Genomic DNA, 25820 nt, shown 5'->3' with positions numbered 1-25820 from the left:
TTTTTGACTCAGTTACTTAATTTGTTTAAGAAATTTTGTTTGAAACTGACAAGACGAGACAAAAAAATCACTTTAGGTCTGCATAAGTCATAATACCGATTTTAGCAAAAACGTTTTCACAAAGACGGTTTTGAAAGTGGTTATTAGGTTTTTTCCGCAACTCTGAAGAATAAATATTACAATAAGTTATACATTACATAATTTATATTTCATGCAAGAATAACAGTATACAAAAACACATTATAAATGTAATTACGAGAGAATATATATAGTATTATAAAATAATCAAAATATTGTAAATGTGTATATAAAGTGTCTTTTTTCTGGCAGTACAGAACAACATGCTAAGTCAGTTTAAACTTTCTAATATTAGCGCTAAGAAATATTTCAAAATACAACCTACAATATTTGTTGAACAATACAATTCGAAATGAAAAATTCACTGTACTGCCCCTTAAATAAAACAGACACTTGATAAGGTAATCTGTGCTTAACTCATACAACGAAGTAAGAAAATAAATAAGTTTAAATAAATGGCAGTCACTAATTTAAGTAGTATAATATACAAAACAGACTGAACCAAAAATAACGCATAAAATTTGTAATTTTTTATTTAATTATTTTTCAATATTAATTTTACAAAGAAATCTTCGGATAGTTCGGTTTTATTTTTTTAATCGCTACATTTTGACACCATAGTGGCATTTATGACGTCATTCGTTTTTACGTTTTTTTAAATGGAACACCCTATATTTTTTGCATTTTTTGATGTAGCTTTTAAGACTAATGATTTTGTCCTAAAGTTTTATATTTCAATTTTTCTAACAAAAACGTTCTTTTTAAAAAAATTGTTCTGCAAAAACTAAGACTCCTAGAAAAGTTAGACTTTCACCACTTCAAAGATAAATCGGTACCAATTGATTAACGCATTGCGATTAGGAACGTAAAGTTTGTTAAAAGTTGAATAACTTGAAAAAATTAACATCCTATTTGTTTTTGCTTCTCAAAGATTATTAAATTGTCTTTTCAAAAATATTTCAAAAAGTTTCAAATGCCTAAAGTTAATAATTAAAAAGATAATTGAATATAAAATTTAATTTCAGCAACAATACAGATTATTCATGAACCTGGTAAACCACAGCAACTCCACCGCGAATCTTTTGATGGAGTTTGTATTAGCTGTTTCAAAACTATAAAAATACCAACGTCGCATTTTCTCTCAAAATAGCTAACATAATTTATTGTTCCAATGAGAGATCTAATCATTTATAACTATTTTACATTTTTATCAACTTTATTTCAAAAAATAATTCGGTAAAATGCGATGTTGGCGTTTTTATAGTTTTGAAACAGCTAACATAGAGATTTAAAAATTCGCCAAAATTATTATTAATTATTTCATTGTAAAATATGACAAATAATGGCCTAGGGGTAACATTAAAGTTATTATTATCTTAAAATTTCAATTTTTGACTACTGAAACGTTAGTTAAAGTTAAATATCTTTTGAGTAATTACTAGTTAGCAATAGACACTTAATTGTTATTGTTTTTAGATTGACAATTTAAGGGTCTTTTAGATGCAAATAAAAAATAGAGTGTTCCATTTAAAAATTTTAAATTATTCAACTTTTAACAAACCTCTTAATTTTTTTTTATTTTCCTTATTGCAGTGAGCTAAAAAATATCTCTTTAAGGTTTCAACATTCTTCTTTAAAGTGGTAAAAGTCCCACTTTTTTAGAAACCTTATAGTTTTTGATTAAAAATTTTAAAAAAGGAGGTGTTTTTGTTGGAAAAATTAAAATATTTCAAAAACTAAGCAAAATCAACCCATAAAAGTTAACTTCCCCAGAATGTAAAAATTTTAGGCTGAGGATAAAAACAGTTGTTCTCGAAACATGTTTTGATATTTAAACCGTTTTAACTTATAATTTACTTTCCTCTGTTTTCATAAATAACATTTGACATTCCGCATTAGATGGTACACATTTTATCTTTGCGGCAAGTGTGAGACAATTCAAAAACTAAAGCAAAAAAATTCAAAAATAGAATAAAATAAAAAAAATTGAACCTTAAAGTTATGGAAAGCATATTATTTAAAGAGGTGTATCTTTTTATTCTTGCTTTATTTTATAAAGAGTAATTGCTTTTTGTTTATTTTTTTTGTGTTTAGGTCTCCTATTAAGTATTCTCATTCTAATTAGTAAGTATTCAAAAAAATAATAAAAATTAAATACCGTTTGTAAATAAATCAAGAACACAAATATAAAGCCCTTTATGGTTAATTATCTATCAATATCTTTTATTTTATTGAATTATTACGTTTTATTTCTTTTTTTAGTTTTTTTTCCTATTACCAGGAAGATAACGATATCTGACACAGTGAATAAAAATGACGTCACAACTCAAAAACGAATAACGACGTCATATATGTTACTAGATGTCAAAATGTAGTAGTATTTAAAAAAATTGAATCGACCTGTTCGATGATTTTTTTGAAAAGTGTCCTATGACAAAGATTTGAATGTTGTGCGTTACTTTTAATTCAGTCTATATATTTTTTTTAATGTAAAAAGTTGTAGATTTGTGTAAATGCTGTAAAATAAAGCTACAAATATGTATTACTAACTTATTAAATATTGAAAAATACTATTTACATTTTGTCTGTTGATTGAATATGTGGGAGATTCAAGAATGATGTTCTAGGCACTAAAATTGTATAGGTATATTTAATTATAAACGTACTTATCCGTGACTTCATTATTAAAATCTAGTGGCGAACTAGATGTGGCAGCAAAATTTTGTTTAGATTTTTTACTAATAAATTCCTCCTGGCCCTCAGGTTGGATGACAACTGAAGCATTATGGTCCCACAATTTATCATATTTTACCACACTTTTCGATTTAGCTTGACAAATGTAGTGTTTCTCTTCCAGCCTATTTTTCGAGTTCCATCTGTAATTTCCAATTCTGATAAAACGAAAAATTCAATGTAAAAATACTTACAAGTTGTTATAATAAGGGTCGATTGTGATACAATGGTGAGTGTTATTTTTCTGTCCCACTAGAGCTTCTTTGGCAAAATTTTTGTATCTGATCGCTTTTCCACTCATCGCCCACTTCCATTTTTGCTGCTTCCAATCAAAAATTCCACCAAGCCAGCGTTCGTGGTTTCCTGCTAATTACCCAATCAATCATAAGGGGAGTTTACGAGAAATTCAAGTACCAGTAAAGTTCCATTTGAGAAATCCTCTCAAAATATTGTCCTGCATTTTGGTTGTGATGACTGCGAGTTTGGTTTTGTTGTCTCTGCAAGCCCAGTAAGCGTTGCTCCAGCTGGCTTTGTCCATGCTGAAGAAGTAGCACTTTCGGCCCACCAGGATCATGTGAGATGGACAGACGAATGTGGTTACATGGTACGGTTTAGTTGGCTTTTGAGGTTTTCTGACTAGTGGAATTACAATCACATTAATCTAACTATAAATATTCTAGACAAGAATGTGATGAAGTGAGAATTTAGCGAGTAGGTGTACAGTGTAATGAACCTTTTCGCGATTTCAGGGTGCCAAGTACAACACATTAAATTCCAAATTTACATCAAAATAAGTGCAATTTTAAATAAAAAGCCAATAGTGACCTTCAACGCACGTTTATGGCGCTTCCACGTATCGGCACAAAGAAGGGTCAAATTTAGATTTATGTTCGAGAGTGCATTTGTGTGTTTGAGTTCAAGAGAAAGTGGAGGATAAAATGAAAAATTGCAGACTTGTATTAATAGTACGAGTAGGGTCGGCAAAAATTCGCGTCTAGACTGACAGATTTTTCAGTACAACAATATAAGCAAAAATATTGTCCGAGATTTTATTCTTAGATCACAAAAGCCGAGCGAGCCAGTATAAACCAACTATAAATTTGTAATAAATTTGTTAACGGAATGTGCTGAAAATGAAAAATTTGGGAAAAACTTTCTTAACATTTTGGTTGCTGTTTATGATGGAATTTTTTGTCTCAGTTCTTTTGGTTTCGCCATAATCGGTGTTTTATGCATTTTTATGTGTCTTCAGAACCCTTTAGTTTTTAAAAATGCAAAAATAGTCAACTGGTTCGGTTTTAAGATTTTTTTAATGCAAAAAGCAAAAATAGGTAAAATTTATACAATGTGTTCAAAAATGGTTGTTCATCAAGTCGACTATGGAATTTAAATTCAATGTGCCGCTTTGTTCCAATGATTATTGAAGTTTCAGTACTGTCATCTCTGTCAAATCATTGAATTAACTTTTTACTCATTTTTTTCCATTTTTAGGCAAAGTTGTTTTGAATGTAAGGTTTGTTTTGATTTGTGTTTTATATTTCCGGGATTTTTGCTGTTGTGTATTCTTTTGTTTTTAGATTCGAAGCCTTTTTACATTATTTTGACGAATATGTGTCATTTTGACGGCATTTACAATTTAAACTAAGCGGCACATTACGTTCAAATTTCACAGGTGACTTGATAAACGACCATTTTTGAACACATTGTACATGCTGTCCCAACGATCCGAAAAAGTTCCATAACTTGTTTATTATTAAAGATATTGACTTTTTCCTTTTTTTAGATTATAACTTTATTTTTGTTACATGTTTATAAAATATATATATATATATATCATCAGTATTAAAAGCTACGTCAAAAACTGCAATAAAATTTAGGTGTTCGATTTGAAAAACATAATTTTAGTGATTTTTAATATTGGAACCCCCTGTATATATATATATATGATTTTAATCTAAACCTGCGTACTGTCGATTCTACGTAGTTTTTGAGATAACTTGACTTTTTTGACAAAAACACGCTTTTTTTTAATTATTATGTAAAAACTAACTACTAACTATTCAACTTTTAACAAATTTCTTAATTTTTCTAAGTTTCTAATTGCATTGCGCTAAACAATTGGAACAGATTTAAGTTTGAACCTTACCTTTTAAAGTGGAGAAAGTCCTTTTTTTCAACGATTTTCCGTTTTTGTGTAATAAATTTTTAATTAAAACATATTTCGTCAAAAAAAAACAAATTATTTCAAAAACTTAGCAGAATTGTTTGGATTAAAATTATCAGTATTAAAATCTACGTCCAAAAATGCAAATTTAGGATGTTCAATTTGAAAAAACATAACTTTGGTGTTTTTTTTAATATTGGAACACGCTGTACAAAAACAATTTAAAAAAAGAAAAATTCAATATCTTTAATAATAAATATGTTTTGGAGCTTTTTTAGATCGGTGGGACAGCCTGTCTGTCCTATCTGATAGATTTTAGATATATAGATGTGCAATTAATTCATGATTAGAGACCAGACCTAAGGAAACTTCTCTGACCCGCAATTTTTAAGAGATTTTTCTTGACACAACTAAAGTTGTCTTTAATTTTCTTAATTTAAACTAAGACATTTCTCTATTTTTTTATTATAAGTAGGTATTTAATTAAAAAAAATACATCAGATTTTTCATTTTACCTAATAGTTTTTTAATTTTAAATCCAAAGATTTTTGTTTCTCACATGCTTCCGGTATTTCTATCTCATAGTTGCTTGGGCCCCTTATTTCAATGATGAGTTAATTTCGAGTTAAAAATAAACCTCAGGTTAAGGTCAAGAAAACATATTTCCAACTTCGAAATAACCTGACTCTTCAGTTAACTCAGACCTAAGATAGTAATTAAGTTAACATTAAGTTTAGATGACTCTAAAGTGAACTCACTATTGAAATAACGAGCTTTATTAGTGTTTCAATCACACAGTTTTTACGTTTCTCATTATTTAAGATTTTTAGTATCTTAATTTTCTAATTTATAATGTTCTTATTTTGCATTTCTATATTTTTTTAATTTCTCACTTTTTCAGTCACTGTTTTTTTTTTGGTTTATTGTTTTTGAACTTTTCGTAGTCTTAAAACTTTGTCAAGTGATTTTTTATTTAGAATATAAGTTGTTCAATGTATCAGTGTGTCTCACTGCCATTAGTGTTGTTTGTTTCTCAGAACTGTGTAGAATATAGAATAATAAAGTATAAGTGAATATTGAGGTCTTTAGAACACAGGCAAATTTTCGAGGACGACGGCGTAACCGGAGTGCTCTAAATAGAGCAAGTGTTATAAGGACCAGTTATCCACGAATACCTTACGTTATTTTTTCGTATTGGTACATTTTGAAATCATACTGATATTAATATTACAAAAATTGGAAATAATGCAATGTGAAATCAGTATACGTTTAATTGTCATGAAATTGATTGTCATTATAATAAAAAATCATTAATAAGTTGCTATTTATCTTCACATTTCTTGAGTTATTGACACTTAAAAAAATGCGCGTTTTGGAAGTTGGATTTATACACGCTGCTGCGTGCTTTCAATAAGCAAAATACCTACATTACCAATAAAAAAATTATTATTGTTTAAACTTGTACTGTCTTTTACTTCCTCGAGATTCACCAATCACCAATCCTTGCAAAGCATAGCATTATTATTTTAGTCTAACTTGACTTATTACTTTCTCACTGTAAAATTTTAATAAATACGGTAATAAAGTTAGAAACAGTAGATTTGTCACTTGTTGAAGATATTGAAATCGTGAATAAAATATTTTTAAATTTTTTTAAAAAGTTCTCAAGGAGTTTTGGAAAAATTTGTTAGTAACAAATTAAGACAAACTGTAAAAAAATTGTATACAAAAGTATGTACTTACATTAAAAATTGCAATTGAATCAAAAAACCAAAAAAATATTTAGTAATGCAAAGGTGCTTGATTTACTATGTGTTTCCATACAGTGAGCTTTTTTGAATCCAGAACAATATTTAGATTCAATAATTAATTAACTCCTTTAAAGCTTTTTATGCTATAAAGAATTCTAGTTTTTTACATACTGTAATGGACTTTATTAGGTACAATAAAATTTGTTTTATTTTTCTTGCTGTAACAATTACCAAATTTGAATACCTAATTTCTGTTTTTTACAACCATTTTCGACCTCCCAAAAATCCGGTCTCTGTTTATGATGAAATAAGATTTTTTGTCCTGGCTGTTATAGTTTCGCCGTAATCGGCGCTTGAAAATTGTTGTTTAATTGTTTTATAACAACCTACTTAAAAATGCAGGAGCTGAGGATCCAACTTTAGGCGTCAAACAACCCTGGCTGCTGGTGTTATTCGCCGCTGAAGTACACTGCCTCCTGATAATATTCCTTTTACCTATAACGGCCCTTTGGCAGATGTAGCGCTTCCTCTCAACACAACTCCTTGCCGACCATCTAAATCCAAAATAAAATTGGCACAATTTTAAGGAAAAAAAAATCACTTACTTGTTTTGTCGAGTGGGATCCACAATAATGCAATGCCATGCCCACTTCCTGTCATTAGCATTCATCCTAGAAAATCCGTGGAAAACCAGAGGTTTTCCATTTTCACCCCAAACCCACCTGGACTGTTTCTCATTGTAGCGTCCTCCCAACCACCTCTCAAACCTCCCTAATGAATCCAATAAAACTGATTGACTCAAAATTGAAAAATCCCAAAAAACGTACCGTCATTTCGTCGGTTTAGATATCTTCTCACGCTCAGTTCTTGCTGGGGTCCCTTAATTGTGGCCAAACTACTGTTGAGGTTTCTACATTTAAAGTGGGCGTCGTGCCAAATAGTTTCGTCCTTGCTGAAGTAATAACATTTTCTTCCGATCGCCACAAATTTTCTGGGGCAGACGTAACTAAACTGGCTTTGTGTTTCTGGAATCAAATAACAGGAAAAGTGGAATAGGTCATGAATGGTTTTGTTGGCGTTGGTTAGTTCCTGGTGTCATGTGGGTTCAAATCGGGCCAAATTTTTCTAAAATTTTTGAAACTGTTTTAGCTAATGAATTTATCCCAACACGGGTACATTAAAAGGAAATCTGTTGAGTGAGCTATATTTAGCTTCACTAATGCTCTGTTAGATAAATTAGAAGAAAAAAAGGTGGTTCTTGGAATTTTCTTAGATTTCTCCAAAGCCTTCGATTGCCTAGATCATAACATCCTAAAAAGTAAATTAAAGAAATACGGCATAAGAGGAATTATGTTAAAGTTGATCACATTTTATCTTAATAATAGATATCAGCAGGTCACAATAACAAAAAACATTACTGTATATACATCAAATAAACTTCTAATTAAACAAGGTGTACCTCAAGGTAGTATACTAGGGCCTTTATTTTTTGTAATTTATATAAACGACCTATTAAACATTTTAACAGTCTTAGACAACAATAGTGCAGTTAACTTTACCGATGACACAAACATATTAATTTGGGGTGAAAATATGACAGATACAATGAAAGAAGCAAATATATGCATGAATAAGGTAATAAACTGGACTAAAGAAAATAAATTAGTGTTGAATTTTTAAAAAACCTACGGCATTCATTTTGCAATATGTAATCACAAGAATACAGAGAAACCGAATAAAATTGTAATATCATCTAAAGAAATTGAATTAATAGAGAAAACTAATTTTCTGGGAATTTGCATTGACCATAAGTTAAGCTGGATTAATCGTATAGACAATTTATTAAGAAAACTAAACTCAGTACATTTTACAATACGTGTTTTAAAAAAACACATTAACATTGAACAACTAAGAATAATATACTTCGCAAATTTTCAATCATCACTAAACTACGGTATAATATTTTGGGGGCAAAGTGGAAAGATATCAGAAGTATTTGTTGCTCAAAAACACGTCATGAGCACTATGTTCAACTTAAAATATAATAAAACTTGTAGGAACATCTTTAAAAGCAATAACTTTTTGACAGTAACTTTTATTTTTCTTTAAACAGAATCTACTAACTATGGTCACTAACGACCATAAGTACAACACTCGCAAAGTAGACTTAGAGTATCCAAGACACAAACTTACGCTGACGGAAAAAAAATCTCATTATGCAGGAATAAAACTATACAATAGTTTACCTATGCATCTACGCACACCTTGTAATTTAAATTTATTTAAAAAGAAAATATTTGACCACAGTTTGGATCTCGAACCATGTACTTTAAATGAATTCTATAATAGACAGGTTTTTTGACTTATGTCTTAAAATTATTTTTATGTTATTGTTATTTCTGTGTATAATACTGACGTTTTTCGTATCAATTTTGTTACTACATCTGTATAAATTGATAGAAATCAATTATTATTATTATTATTATTATTATTATTATTGGCGGATGTGCCCAGTTTTTTTTCTGTAAGGTTTTTAGTAAACAACTATGACACCGCTTCGTTCAAGTTCAAGAAACTCAAATATGAGAAGGTAAAATAATTCCAAATGTTAGTTAATTTTTTGAGTAAAGACACTGTTGGTCAATATTAAAACAATGTTTTTGGATTAAAGATGTCAATAGATGACGCAAGACGTTTGTTTAATCTTGAACTGTATCAAGTCGAAAACCGGAAACAATTTACAAGTGCCAGTCAAATGTCAGCAAATAAAGAGATTAGCGATTGAGTTACAAATTGTTCAGGGTTGAATAAAAATTGGAGCTATCAATATGCAAGAAATCATTAAATGTTGCATAACGTATATTTATCATTATGAAAGTGTGAAAACAGTGACACTTTATTCCATTATCTCGTATTTTCTCGAACCACAAGATTTTTTAGCAAAATAAATAAATTCGAACGTAATCATGGATAGATTTTGAAGTTTTTGCTTTATTCTGAATTTTTGTATCTAGCTTTAATAGTCGAACAAACTATCCTAGAAACAATGAATGAAATGCTAAAAATGTAACATTTGTTTGTCTGCTGCGTTAAAAATAGTTTCCTTAATTGAACATGAAATGTATACGTTCCAGTTTATTTAAAATCTTTACGTTATACCATATGTAGCTGTGCCGTAATTGCTTTCAATTTCATTTCTCATTCATTCAGACAAGTATTCCAAAAATGCTGTTTTTATGGCTCAAGCAGATATGAAGTTTATTAGGTGAAGAAAACCAATTCGTACGTTAAATGGGCCTTTGAGCCTGTGTTTTTATGGTATCACAAAGATTAAAACACACAAACTCAACAATTAATACTTTTTCCAAAATAACACAGAAATGATTTACAAACAAAAGTGCAATTAATTTAATCCTCAGCAACAATTAGGTAATTGGTCTTTATTTTGGAATTGGGTCCCATGACTTTATTTAATGAAATAAAAATTGATGATCACTTAATGGATTAACGGATACCGGATATATCAGAAATACGTATGGTAATTTTACAACGTAATAAAACCCATCAAGTACAACAACTTTTCTACAGTTGTTCCGTCTAAACCCCACAAAAAGCCTTTAGATCAACTCTTGCTGTGGAATTTAGATTGACAGATTTTTATTGTTTTTGATAGATTATGCTTTTATTCTGTTGAAGTGTCAAACGCGCTACTTGCGGTTTTCTCCAACGCCAGTATTTTCGTATGTAGTAATGTAAAAAATCAACATACGTTTAAAATTTCACAGCAAGAGTTGATCTAAAGACTTTTTGAACTAACTGTATTAGAAGTTATAATAATGATAGTCATCTGAAAATTTGTATACAACCACAATCCGTTAGGTCCTGATCAATAAAAATAATTTCAAGGTGGTGACACTTTCAGTTATACCGGAAGTCGCTATCAACTTCCTTATTCTAAATAGAAAACTATATTTTTAAAGCGTTTTTAAATTACTAGGGATCTTTTAAATTAGTTTTATAAGCCTTCCCTATACCAAAATTTAGCCGTTTACGAAATATTTACGATTTTTAATTTTTTTTTACACCTTCCAGTTCAAAAATTGATCTCTGCCATTTTCTTTATAATTTGAAAATATTTCATAGCTTCTTAGCGGAAGCCTAAATCTTTCTTTGGTTGTTTTCAAAGTTCTAAAAAAAATATAACAAACCCCAAACGTTTATAAGATAAGTTCTCAGAACCTCAAGCAGCGTTAAATCAATTTTTTCAAATAAAATGCCACAAGTTTTGTTTCAATAAATCGTAGAGAATTTAATTCTACATCGATCTGCATTAGCATGCTGATGTTTAATAGTTTCAAGTTACAATTACTTTTTGTTGGGACTGAGAAATTCATTAGCCATAGGTCTTTTCTCATAGGTTACTATGGAAACGAAAAAATAAGAAAGAAATTAAAGTTTTCTAAACCAACATTCAATGAATTTATTATGTTTTCTAGGACGGACAACACAATTTTGAATTAAGTTTGTCCTTTGTTTAATCAGAAATGTTTTTATGGCAAACTATGCAAAAATAGAAAAAAAAACATAACTTGAAAATTATCACAGATAGGTATGGGGAGTGCTAATACAGATCGATGGAGAAAAAAACTCTCCTCTATCTTGTAAAATAAAAATTGAGACATCCCATTTGAAAAAATTATGTTATGGGTACTTGAAGTTATTCCAACTTAACCTTAAATTTTTTGGGTTTATTAACTTCTTTTCCAGTTTTAAACACACTGGAGAACAGATCTAAGCTTTGTCGCTCAATACTCCAAATATGATTTCAAATTCTCTAAAACTAAGAAAATTACCGATTTTTTAAGCGACAGGTGCAAATCCAAAAATTTTCAAAAAAATCTTAAATCTCAAAGGGTAAGCTGATAAAAACGGACTTAAAATAACTCATATAAGCAAAAAAAAAAGTAGCAAAAAACATAACATTCTATTTAAAATAAGGAAGTTGATAGCGACTTCCAGTACAACCAGAAGCGCCACCATCTTGAAAATATTTTCATTGAGCAAAGAATAAATATAAATAAAAAATAAATATCTTTATTAGAACTTTCAACACATCTAATGTGGGGTTTAGACGGAACATCCTGTATAACATTTTGCAAAATTTTCATTTATTATTTTCGCTGTTTTTCTTCTCACTTTTGTGTAAATTGTTTAAATTGTCCGTTTCTATTACAACTAAAACAGTTGGTACCATTTTTATTTTTGTACCCATAGGCGAGTAGACGTTTCAATATGTAATCTTTTTCAAATTTTAAGTAAATATTCGAAATTTTATAAAAAAAAGTTTTATTTGTTGAGCTCTGTTACCTGTTAAAATTAACACACGTATTTCTGATACATTATGCTGTTTAATCGTGCTTGAAATTTAAAAATATTGAAGCGATGAGTTTTAAATATAACAGTTATTAGAAATTGAATTAAAGTTTAATTAACATGTTCTTATCTTATTTAAGTATTTGCGAAGTACATATTGTATTATCTACATTAAAAATAAAACTTTAATAATCCTCCAAATTCGCAAAATTACCTTTGGAAAAACCAAGCTCTTGCTCCTATTAATCAATAGTAGTACCTAATCCTGTCATTTACTAAGACCACTTTTAAGGTTAAGAAAAATAAATCTAACAAATATTTGAAATTTTTAAGTAATTTGCTAGTAGACACAAGCTATTATTATTAGCCAAGATAATTATAATGTTTGAAATATGCTTTTTATTGCTAAAGATTACAAACAAAAATCACTTTATTATGCAAATTATACCCATAGTAGCAACTAAATATTGTTTATTGCGAAAATCTCGGCAAAGTAATATTGCACTGCAAATTTCTAGTTACTAGATGCAAGCAGATATCCATTTGATTTATTTTTATTTTTAGTTGCCAAATTTTTATCGCATAAAAATAAACAAACAAATAAAAGAATTCGCATCTAAAATGGAAGTGATGACAGGAAAATGTTTAATAAGACGAGACCTTGACTGATATTCTGCGAAGTATCTGATTTATAATTTAATTTAAAAAATGAAGTAACGTTTATTTCTGGGTCGCTTTAATTTCACAAAAATGTACATTTATTAAACAGATTGCATAATGGAACTCCTTGCACTTGACATAGACCCACTTGCCAAGAGATTTACCGCATAATTTATACCCAGCCTTATAAAATCGGACAGGTACTGCCAATAAATCACTCAAAAAGTTAAAAATAAATCCCGCAATTACTTACCTGAAAAACCAACTACGAGCAGCACCGCGACGCCCAAGACGCTTCTCAGACTAAATCTCACCATCCCAACTAAATGTTAAATTTGCACATTTTTAGTAATTCAAAGTCACTCGGATTTCACATCGTTGAAAGACACTTTTCTATATTTAAATGTAATTCATGTTGCGTTTTTTAAATTGCTTGATGCTTATCGGATGCAGGGTAGTAATCAACAACGTTCCGACGATTGCACGGTTTTATCTGAGAGTAAAGTATAAACTGAACTGCGCTACTTACTAATATCATGAAAGCTAAAACGCGGTTCTTGGTGCGATGGGGTTATTTTTGTAAATCAATTATAAGCCGGACGATCATAAATGCGGTTAACTTTATTGATGAGTTTGTGTTTGGGCCAATATTTCGAGCGAGTAATTAAATTAATTGCATCTTCAACAACAGCCTTTAGAGATTTAGAGATTTTGCGACCGTGTTTTCGAAATAACACAACTGAACTAGTTGTAAATGTTATAAACAATACTCGTTGGGTTAGATTACTAGGAGTGTAATATCTGCAAATACGTATAATTCATAAATGCTGAGTGTTTATTAAAATAAGAACGCATTAAAAAATGTTGCAACTGCGTGAACACGAGTAACTCATCAAATTTAATTTCCAAAGCAGCTGCATAGTGCCAAAAAGACAGACGTTTTAACAATGCTTAACAAGCCACTTAATTCATTTTTCCCTAAAAATTAGAATGTTATGGAAATCGGTTGCATTAACGTCAACTGGTCACAGTCTTATTTATTCCTACCCAGACAGTTTCCAGAAAATTACATTTAAATGGTAATAGTATGTGTGGTTCATGAGACAGTTCCTGTCTTCATTAAAATACTTATAACACATAATTTTAAACATCTTTCATAACTGGTCTAATTAAAACATTTTTAGGAATGTGGATGGCGCTTGACCACGTTAAAGATTAGGCAAGAAACAAAATATTATAATTATATTTATTATTTTAAATTAAGTGAAGTAAATTAAATGAGAGCATCAAATGTCAAATTTTCTACAAAAGTTAAAAACGAGGGAAACATTCTACTTTTTTTAACTAGGTTACAACTATAATAAAATAATATTTCGTGTGTGGAATAAACTTGCTTTATTTTCAGACGACAATTTTATTTTATTACTATTCCATGCAATTCACAGTTGGCGTAAACGTGTTTTCTTTTTTAATACTTTTGATCTTGCGTAATAACAATCCTTTTAAATGTGTAATGGATTTTACAACTACCATTAAAATGTATTTATAAAATTTTATAAGGTGCTGATAGATAAACAAACTTTGAAAAAAAGAAAATAAACGAATAAGATCCAGTTCTTATTTATTTTAAACAGGGTCGCTAAAAAGTATAAGAAATTTTGAGAAATTCATCAATTTTCTGTTGTCATTTATTAATATGTGGCTAACTTGATTTTTTTTAATGACACGAATTTAATAATTTTTTTAAAAGAGCATTTTTTCTAAATTTAGTGATTTAACATTATAATACCGACCTTTATTTTTATTAAATGGCAAAAAAATCAAAAATTTAATTCTAGATTTTTCGAAAACTAAAGTAAAACTATGTTAGCTTTGAAAATATATTAGCCAAAAATTAAACTTGTGCCCAATAATTAGTTTAACACTAGTACATGTTAGGTCATGGCGACAGAATGCCAAGAAGTCAGTGGAAATTATTTTGTATGATAAAAAACATGTGTTTCATGTTTAAACTTTTTTTATTAAAAGTGTTTTTTTCAGTTAAAAGTGGTATTTTAACAAATATTATTAACTTTTGAGCCATTCCATTTTAACGGACAGGACACTTTGCACAAATTTTTAGCTTTTATTTTCAATTTTTACGAACAGTATCAGTAGAAATGGATCTTTTTTATACCTAACTGGAGCCACATTTGTAAAATTTGAAATACGAACTGGAAAAAGAAATACAAATCGATGACAGAAGGCACATCAAAAAGAGATCACATTTTTATCGTTGAACAATCGTTATAAAATTCTGTTAATTTAAAAGGCACAAAGTCCAATAACTATTTTTAAAGTAAAAGGCGAAACCTGTTGAAACTTTTGAAACCATAGAATCGAAAAAGAAGGCAATGTGCTACAACTTCTGATTAATTTACTTTTCGTTTACACATGACGGACGGGACAACAAAAATCTTGTATGTGAAAATGACTAAAAATTTATTTAGACAGGTTTTAATCATTAAAGACTTTAACAATATCAAAATTAGACAGTAGGAATTAAAAATTATTGGTTTTATTTAACAACTTAAGAAATAAAAACAACATTTTATATTGTTACTAATCAATTTCCATTTTCTAAACGACCAGAAACTAGAAAAATACTCTTAAAAAAATATTTAACATGTGTACTACGTCAGTATTTTATGTTATGCCTAAAAGGCGTGAATGTAAATTTTAGAATTCAATAAATTACTTCAATTTAAGTGATTTTTTCTCGCAAAATACTAAATACAAATATAAACCCAATCGTGATTTTGAAAGAAACTTAACATTACTAAAATCTTTTTGAAATTCGTGCTAACGCTGGAGACAGACATTTCCGAGGCTAACAAAATTTAGATTTAAAAAAATGTTACTTGTTCGAATTTTTTATAAAGTTTTGATTAAATTATATTACACCACAAAACTAAAAAAATGCCATTTAAAAAAATTAAGTAAGACTTGTATCCTACGAACAAATGGAGATAGAAATTTGAGAAACTTTTGAAATGATATAATTTTTAAATTTAAATTTCTATAAGTTTTGATGTATAGTTTTTATAATATTTAACTGTATTTACACTTTGTATGGAACCTTGCGGTTTGGGCTGAGACTATATATCTTACGAAAAAACTAATTAGTACATCATCAACTACTTTAAAAATGTGATAATTTTTCAAGAATATTTTTTTTCAAAATTCCTTTTAGTTTTCGAGTTATTAATTTTTTTTTCAAATGGCACCCTACTACAGCGACTTTTTTACAGCGACTTTTTTGGTAAAAGATTATGCTTTAAAAATTACTTCTAATTCAATAATTTTGTTTTTGAACCAGTGTTTTTTTTTTAATAAGTTGTTAAAGTTGCATTCCGAGCTCATGACGATAGTTTTCCGAATTTGACCGAAGAGAATTTATTTTCATAAAACCACTGGTTTAAAAACAAAATTATGAAATTAAAAGCAATTTCTAGAGCATAATCTTTAACCAAAAAAATCGACGTGGTAGAATGCCTTTCAAAAAAATTTTTTTTTAAACTCGAAAACTAAAAAGAATTTCAAAAAAAAATTATACTTAAAAATGTTCACATTTTTAAAGTACTTGATGATGTACATAGTGTAGCTACAAAACGCTTGGTTCCATACTTTTGCCCAACCATATGTCCTGTATGTCCTGTACGTATTATGTAGGATAACAGCTATTTGATTTATAAAATATTTTACAAAAATGTTTAGTGGAATAAATAGATAAGGGAGTAAGCTTGAGGTGGTGTCAGGAATGGAAGTATCAGTACGTAAAAATATTGGAAGTATCAGTACGTACTGTCAAAGTCTGTTTTTGGTCATTAAAAATAGGTACCTAGTCAAAGTGTGACAGAAACGTTTTTAATAAGTGTGCTTCGAGTGTAATAAATACTGATTTTTTATGAAGTTAATTATGGGTTATGATCATGTTTATGACCAATTATTTATCGGCAGTAAAAAGACAAATTAAATAGTCTGAATGTCCTTGTAGAGGTCACCAATTTTCAAAGATTATTAAATTTTAGCCAACAAGAAAAAACACATTCGAATTTTTTTAATGTTAACAAGTTTTTAAAGCTTTACTTTTGTTATTTTGAAACCTGTAAATAAATTTGCGTTGTTTCCACCTCTTACAACTTCTACATAATAAATGTAATAAAATCCCGGTTGTTTTCTAGATTTTGTAAAAACTAGTAAACATACTAACTGGAAAATCAAAGAGAGCCGCTTTTAACTGATTAATGTGGCTAATATTTGCTTTTAACTATCGCAATACTCGTAATGTAGAAGCTCCGTAACATTAATTACACCTATTTATTTAAGCTTTTCACAGCATACAAAAATGTATACACTATTAATTTTCTCATGAAAAATGGCCACATAATAATATACTTCAAGAAGTTGAATTTATTTTCTTCCACTGCTAGTTCCATCTAAAACCTAATAATTAATCAGGATTTTGATTTTGTGACGATATGGGCGAAGCGTGACCAGGAATACTTACATCATTTTGCTATTATTTACAATCTCCGGTAAACATTTGTCAACTTGGGTTAGGCTTGTGTGATGTCAAAATTACTAATAGAACAAGAAAAGACAACGTGCAATTATGCAAATTGATCCAAACCAACAAATAAGCGATAAATTTAAAGAATGAATGAATTAATAATAAAATGTGAGACACGAGTAACAGCTTCTTCATTTTTGTGCCTCTTGAAGACTTTTGATAACTGAGGTAATTAATTATTGGAAACTGTCATAGTGTTGACATTATCACGGCTGCATTAATTAATAAAGTTGCATCTTGTGATAGACGAATTTATGAGAATGTTAACACTAATGCATAGATTATGCCGCCGCAGATAAAAATGCGGCAATCAGTGTTTGTGACATTAATAAATGTTTTGCCAGTAATTAATTGTCCCATTTTTTCTTATTAATTACATTGTTTATTTGAAAATCATTAATTAATTAGAGTTTGTGAAATGGGGGCGTAGCGAGTGATAAAATAATTGGAGTACGATATCTCCAAAATTTTTGAATATAAAATTTCTTAAATTGTGATAATTGTTAGTGAATTGAAGTTTTAAGAATTACGAGCAAACTGTAACAGTGACACAGTTTTGTATTTTTAATGTTTTCCAAACGATTATTTTTATTTACAATTCTTTGGAATTTTTCAGTATCTCGTGAAAAGCAAACACATAAAAAAAGAAAAATATAAATAAACAAGGGAATTAATGCGTAAATCCTAAAATGCGGTTTTATTAGTTAGTAAATAAATATTACGTATTAAGGTTGCTTATAGGTCATGTTTTCTAATACGTTACGTTCAAATAGGTAGTGAAACAATTTTAAAAGTTAAATATTAAAAAAATGTTTGTTTTTGGTAAATCATCCACTGCAGAATCATCACATAGTTTAAATCACCGAATTGGTAATCGAGGTTTAAATTTGCATAAAATGGTAAACAATTTAATCACCAAGACTGGAAATACATGCACTGATTTATTGATTTATTTGCTGTAAGCAGAATTATGTCGTAGTTTGTTTTTTTTTATTCAATATACAGTTAAAAATTTAATTTCTGAAACATCGAGTGTAACATACCGCAGTTATCATTGTCCACATCTCAGTTACGTAAATGATGTGCAAAGACCTCCCATTGTGATGCAATTCTTCTAGCCTTGGCCGAAACGACTATCAAAACTTTTTGTTAAAACTGTTACCGACAAGTTATATAACTTTTGAATTATCATTGCCAGGCAAGGTAGGCTGGTGTTTTATAGTTCAAAAATGGAGATATTTAATCATTGGCAAAAATAATCACAAGTAAAATTCCTGACTTCAAACCTTGGACTTGGTTAATTCAACTATAAATAGCCCAGTGTGATTCCTTAAAATAATTATAACTATTCTAATTAACATCTCTTTTTCAGGTAAAAATTTCCCGCTCAACACAGACCTTGTGTAAATTTTCTGATTTCAAATTTTACAAATTGTTTATAAAGTGTCTAATTATTATCATTACAGACAGGATTTTTGAAAAGTTAAAAACTTTATTTAGGTGTTAAAAGATATTGTGAAAAAAACTGAAATTATGTATTAAAATCGAATAATTTAAGATAATATTTTTTTAATTCCTACACCAGGAAAAATAAAAACTTAATTTTTCATATAATAAATTTCTTTACAAAAACAAACAAAACAATATACGTTTAGTAAAAAACATAAAATTCTCTATTGCACAAAAAAAGCTATAAAGAAATTAATTAATCGTTAAACGTAAATATTGTTCTAACTTTGCTGTCATAAAGTCAGTTTTTCTGTAAGAATTCACCTCAACCTTGGAAATGAACTTACAGAAAATAATATGTATATGTATAAATCAAGCTCCTCTACAGTACCAATATTTTTTTATTCATTAACATTTTCATTTTCAGTAGGTTTTTAAATCCAGAATTTTTTTGTACTATTTAAAAATAAAAATTTACATTTTATTCACGACACGATGAGTTCAATTGCTTCAACATATGACAGGCCTACTGTTTCTAATTTTGTTATGTTATTTAATAAAATTTCAAAATGAGAAAGTAAGTCATTTTTCAAAGCGATTTGACTAAAATGATGTGCTTTTGCAAGGGCTCGTGAATCTTCGGAATTAAAATACATTTGTAACCCTATAAAATAATTTAATTCATAACTCGTATTTTCCACGAAAGGTAGAAAAACTAAAAAATCAAAAACTGACAATCTAAGTAAGTAATTTTAACGCCGACAAACTGAAAAATAGTGAGATACAAATTCTGAAAAACTAATAGGTGACTGAAAAAGTGAGAAACTAATAAAACTATCGAACTGGAAAAAAGAAATACCAATAAATTAAATGACATCCACTAAAACCAATACACTAAGAGGCCGAAAAGCTGAAATATAAAAAAAAAATAAAAAACAGTGAGACTGAAATTTTCCAGAATGCAGGACATGTCTGAATTGGTGAAAAATTAAAAACTATAGAACTGCAGAGCGAGAACATCATTGGAAAATTAAAATTATAAGAAAAAGTAACGACAAAAAACTGAAAAATCAAGAAAATGAATATGAAATATAAAAAAGTAGACAAATAAGCAGCTACAACAGTGAGGAACTTAAAAATTGAGTGATCAAAATACTGGAAGCTTGTGAGAACCAAAAAAATTCTAGATAAAAAATTAAAAAACTAGTAATTTGAAAAATATAATGCATTGAGTTTTTAAACTAAAATTAAATACCTATTAGCTGTTTCGAAACTACAAAAACGCCAACGTCGCATTTTACAGAATTATTTTATTTTAAATATGATTGATATCATATCAGCTAGTTTTGAGAGAAAACGCGGTGTTGGCGTTTTATAATTTTGAAACAGCTAACACTAATTAAAAAATTGAAAAAACATACTATTTTAAATTTGGAAAGTTAATCACAGCCTAAAGATGTTTAATAAAATTTTAATAAAAAATACAATAAATCAATTGGAGAATTTAGGAAAAACAAAAATTAAGTCAAATATTTACATTTTTAACAAATACTGTTTTATAATACAAGTTTAATAAGACGTTTTATTGTGGCACGAATGGTTTTGGAGCACAACGAAAGAATGACGAATGAGTGCCACAATTAAGTCTTATAAAACGATTGTAGTATACTATTCTTTCTACTTTCTATTTTGGTTATTTGTTTTTGTTTTGTTTAACTTATCAAAATCTGTTTAAACTATTTTCTCTTAATTTTGTTAATTATTCGAGCTTTATCAATAAACGACTTGACGCTGTTGACAGATCACACACTAGATTACAGTGATGACTGATGACACCCAGTCCAGCACTGCCAACAGAACTCTTAAAAATTTACTAAAAGGAGTTGCACAAAAGTTCCCCTTTAAAACTACTTTCAGTTTTACAGTGAACAATCTGTGAAACCAATGTAAAAAACATATTTATTTCTGAGTTTCAAAAAATGAAAAGAAGCAATGAAAAATTGCTGTTAGGGTATTTTAAGTTTTGCATTTTTTGGGAAATATTTTATTTAGTTTAAAATTTATGTGTTTATTTGGTATAAATAATTTGTGAATTAATCTACGCACCTCATTAACATGCACTGTCAAGTGTCAAATAAAACTTACTCCTAATATGTTTATAAACTGGTTTTAGCTAATATTCATACCTTGATAAAGGTGATAGACCAATTTATTATTCTTCAAACATCATAAAAAATACGGATGATTTTTTTTCCAAACCTGTTTGGGCCAGATTTTCAAAATTGTTTAAGTTTTCAGTGACGCAAAAAAGGAAATGTCTTTTAAAAGTAAAAACAGATAGGTCGCATGTTTCAATTTATTAAGGAATTAAGTCAGTCAAGAAGAAATGCTAATTGAAATTGAAATCATTACTCACTTTGCTGCATAACAATAATAATCAAATTTGCTAAAATTTATTTGATTATGACTAACTACTGGAAATAGGCCATAGCCAATTTTATTATTCTATTGTTCAACGATATTTATTGCATCTGTCGTAGCCCTGAACGTTAATATTGACATACTCGACAGTAAAATATTGGCTTACTGATGGGTTTGTGCGCTTTCCATACTTGGTCTAATCGTTGTGCATAATTTAATTTTAATTGCTAATAAAATCTGACATTTTACTTACTTCAAATGAGTGATACAAAATGAGTTTTTAGCCTCTCGAACTTTTAGAGTAGAAAACAAATTAGAACTTTTTATTAATTCACCCTGTAGCTGCATGACTAACAATCCAGGATTTGTGTAACAGCAGGTGCGCTAATTAGCATAACATTAAATTGCTCATTATTTACATCTACTGTGACACAATCTTGTTATCCACCAATAGATCTTATCCAAGAACATGTAAATACTTGCAATAAAAATTGTCAGGGTCGTAGAGACCCATTTAACATAATTCTCCATGCTTATTATTAGCGGGAGGTATTTACCTCTCTTTAAATTATTTGTGCATAACTCGGCCTTGAACCAATTCAATCATGTCTGGATAATGTTAAAAGCTATAATCAAGCTACAGCTGTTGGAATTCCTGTCTTTTAATATTTGTTGTGATGCGAATCGGTTACGTTAACACGAGAGTGGGATGTTTTTCGATTTTATCAATGAAACTATGAAGTCACTGAAATAAATACTCTTGTTTGAACTGCTATCGAATTACAAAAATACAAGCCAACTTATTCAACGATCAACACCATGTGAATTTTGGGTTTATTATTTTATAATTATTAATTAGATTTACTGATATAAAATTTAAAAAAATATATTTTTTAATGCTTTTATTTAAAAGATGCTCTAAAAAGTAAAAAATAATGTTTTTTATCAGAGGAGAATATTTTTGCTTACAAAGTAGGATTTTAAAATTTATACTCTGAGCTTTGAGAACAGTGCTCAATTTAAGAAAATAATTCTGTAGTGCCGTATTGTTATGACTTATGAACGTTCTCAAAGCTTTTATAAATTTTAAAACCCTAATTGTAAGCAAAAATATTCTTCTCTGACAGAAAAACATTATTTTTTACTTTTAAATCATTTTTTAATTAAAAATTTTTTTCTAAAAAAACATTTTTTAATTTTTTTTATTTATTGCTTTTTAGTCTTTACTTATTCTAAACGTCTTTTTTTCTGAGATTTAGTTTCGCCGTATTATTGTAATACCATTATTTGGTTGATTTGTGCAAACTTATTTAGTGGTATGTGATAGAAAACAGCTGTTAGCATTGAAAGAACATCCTAACCCCTGTTGTGTCTCTACTCTATCGTCCAAGATAAATGAATTAAAAAAAAATTGCGACATTTGTTTGTAACGAAACGTAATAAAAATGATTAGGTATTAAAATATTTCCCAATAACCTACATACCGTTAATGTTGGTATAAATTACGGTATGTATACATCGAAAACCCTTTTGTAACCATATCCTAAAACTTCAAAATCCCATTTAACACCTTTAGGGGGTATTTAACCAGATAGGATTGCATTGTCACACAGATTAAGTAAGTATGCAAAATTTCAATTCATTGGGACAATGGGAACCGTTTCAAATTTGGCTCCAAAAATATGAAACAGACAGACAGACAACAAAGCAAGTTAAATAAAAGTTTTTAAAAATACAAGCCAACTTAGTCAACACTATGTAAATTTTGGGTTATTATTTTATAATTTTTAATTAGATTTACTGAAAGACTACGATTTCTGAAAATAGCCTAAAAACCACGTTATGGTAACTTTTCTGTTTTTGAGTACAATGATTGATTTACTTGCCCTCTTCACCTATCATTAAATTCGCATTGTGCAGTGGTTACCTCCATTAGCTGGAAAGCTCTTGAAGGTGCCCCGGAGTAAATTGTGCGTGAAAAGTCTATCAATGATCTTGCGGAAGTACAAACCTGATTATTACCAGACTGGCACGCCTTCCTAACTAAGAAATTCAACAGACATCTCGTTATGTTTACATGCAAGAACTGACGATCAGAGTGCAAAACAAGTAATGGACATTCGATGTCTGTAAGTGTTTCGATTTCTGCGAAGAATCACAATTAGAATGTTGTCTCGTTAATGCGGAAAATGTCTCTCGACGCAAAAAGCAGTGATTTATGTCGAAAAGTGCGATCAGATCTTGATTTAGTGGAGGAAGACTGCAAGGAATGTCTAGTTCGCAAAAATTTGCAATTTCGTATTATTATCCAGAAAATTACTGATTTACGTAATACTCTACGAGGATAAAAAAATAAATAAAATAGAGACCAGACATAAAAATACGAGTTAATAAAGATAAGCAATCATTAATTTATGTTCCAGACAATCACAATCAAACGAAATAAACATTCGGTATTCGTTCACACCTCCATGAATAATTTTTTGTTCCAAACAATTTTTCATTGAACCTCTCAAGTTTTGTATGTAGGTAAACGACACCTCACCTTTCCTTGGGCTCAGCCCAAATTAACATAACGTAAAAAATCTAAAAGGATTAATTAAAATTACTCAAATAATTCGAACAGGCATTGAAATACCCGAAAATTTTCTAAAAATACGTTCACTTTGTGGATTTGAATTGCAAATAACGCGTTCTTGTTTGGTTTTATTCACTACATTGTGTAATCAACGGTTAAAGATTCACATCACGTGACAAAATCTCACTGTTCGCGCCAAAATTTTGACCTCTCGTTATAAAACTATTATCTTTTGAAACAAGCTCTCTGTTTCAATCTATTTCAATCGTTTATTTTCATTGCGCGATTTTGATATCGATCCAAAATTAGCACAATCACCAATAATGTGAATGGCCTTGTCTGGAAATTAGGTAATTGAAAAATTACTGTTTTAAAAACTAATCGTGCAAATCGTCGGATTTTTGGGCAAACTATTACCGATTCTGTTCAAAAAAATCACTAAAATGAAAATTCACAACACACTTGCAACAGCACTTTTTGAGTTTTTTAGAGCGACTCAACTCGCGATACATCCGTCAGTTGCCCTCACTTGCCGGTGACTGACAACAATATCTTCTCGACTCTGTTCGAGGCTATATTTTAATTAACAATTAGGATTGTTAAACGGATATTATCATAATATTTGAAAATGATAATAAGGAATGCAATTTAGAAAATTTGAGGTGTTGCCACATCGCTGAAAACACTAAAGGTCAGTGATATACTGTTGCTGCCTTTGATATTCGAGTCAATGTAATCAAATAACAATTTTAATAAAAATAATTAGTGACTATAAAGATATGTGCAATAATATTGTAAATCATTTTTATTGTTTCGGGACTTGCGGGCTCCTTTCGTATAGTTTCTAAGAAATTTTTCTGATAACGTGAAAAATTGTTATAAACATTGAAACAATACCGCAGTTAAAAACAGTCAGTACTGAAGTATCTAAGGTGGATTAGTTACTTGTTAAATAGTGGGTTTAGTTTCAAATAAAAAAATTAGTTGTAAAAAAAGATAAGAAAAGCAAGTAGCTTTCCTTTTGACAAATATTTTTGGGTTAATTATTGTCTTCAAGATTTTTTTTCCACCACGTCTAAAAAAGGTGAAGCGGACCGCTGGTAATCAGTTTCGACAGCTTCTTGAATTTTTTCTAAGATTAGAACATCCTAGTTACGTCCGCCATTTGATATCTAAACAATTCCATTAAGGAATGTTGGAAATCATCACGCATTTCTCTTAAATTACGACAGTGCATTACTGCATTCATGTACTGTTCCAGTTTTCACATTCAAATCATAATTCAAATGCTAAACCATCGATTAGAATTCGCGCAATTACGTTTTGAACAGCTTAATTATGCAGATGCGAGATTAGCATATAAAGGATAATCATAAGTTGCCAAAAGAAAACTATTAGATGTGAAGTCACTTCGATGTCTAGCGTTACTAATATCATCGTAACTTTTTACTATAGACAGGGAGCGGAAATAATTAGACTTGTAATCAAAGAAAATAGTGATAGTGATTTAGCGGTTTGCTCATTACGTTGATAAAAGTACAAGGATGCTAATATTAAGTTTTTCGCAAACTGTTACAATGATTTCAATTTCGTTTCGAAGTGAAAGACTATAATGGACTTTCAGGACACGTCGCGCCACCTATAGAGCAACGAGGAGCTTTTAAATCGTGCATAGCAGAAATCTTGTCAGAAGGACACCAATTTTAGCTATTTTCAAAACAAAGTGAAGTAAAAATACGATAAATTATTTGAAACAAAAAATTACAACCGTGGTGAAATATATTAATTTTTCAATTTTTTTCCTCTATTTTATTTTTGTTATGATTTTTGACACTGTAATCAAAGGAAAAATTATAATTAATAATAATGTTAATTAAATCAGTTAAAACTCACTTTTACAATTTTCCAACATTTTTTTCATAACAATAAATTACAAGAAAATCAAGAAATACAAAGCACCTAAAGCTTTTATCTGTATACTTGGTTGCCTATATTAAAATT

The 25820-nt window shown here is 29.0% G+C and overlaps 1 protein-coding gene across 4 annotated transcripts; it reads right to left on the bottom strand.

Moving 5' to 3' along the window:
- Nucleotides 1-186: 186 nt before the first annotated feature.
- On the bottom strand, nucleotides 187-24392 carry LOC103314630 (hypothetical protein). Of its 4 annotated transcripts, none has more exons than XM_008201103.3 (8): nucleotides 24237-24392; nucleotides 13013-13252; nucleotides 7554-7751; nucleotides 7332-7497; nucleotides 7117-7280; nucleotides 3226-3447; nucleotides 3006-3177; nucleotides 187-2954 (listed from the first exon to the last, which is right to left on the bottom strand). In XM_008201103.3, the coding sequence occupies exons 2-8, from the start codon at nucleotides 13074-13076 to the stop codon at nucleotides 2729-2731; spliced, it is 1212 nt and encodes a 403-aa protein (XP_008199325.1). In that variant the 5' UTR covers nucleotides 13077-13252; nucleotides 24237-24392; the 3' UTR covers nucleotides 187-2728. The 4 variants fall into 4 exon arrangements, with proteins under 4 accessions (XP_008199325.1, XP_008199327.1, XP_008199326.1 ...); XM_008201105.3 differs by having other exon boundaries at nucleotides 3006-3174; XM_008201104.3 differs by having other exon boundaries at nucleotides 13013-13198; nucleotides 24237-24375.
- Nucleotides 24393-25820: the final 1428 nt, after the last annotated feature.

This window comes from Tribolium castaneum, chromosome 5 (assembly GCF_031307605.1).
Source record: "Tribolium castaneum strain GA2 chromosome 5, icTriCast1.1, whole genome shotgun sequence".
In the NCBI taxonomy this organism is placed as follows: Eukaryota; Metazoa; Arthropoda; class Insecta; order Coleoptera; family Tenebrionidae; genus Tribolium; species Tribolium castaneum.
This window is presented reverse-complemented; position numbering and strand designations above follow the sequence as displayed.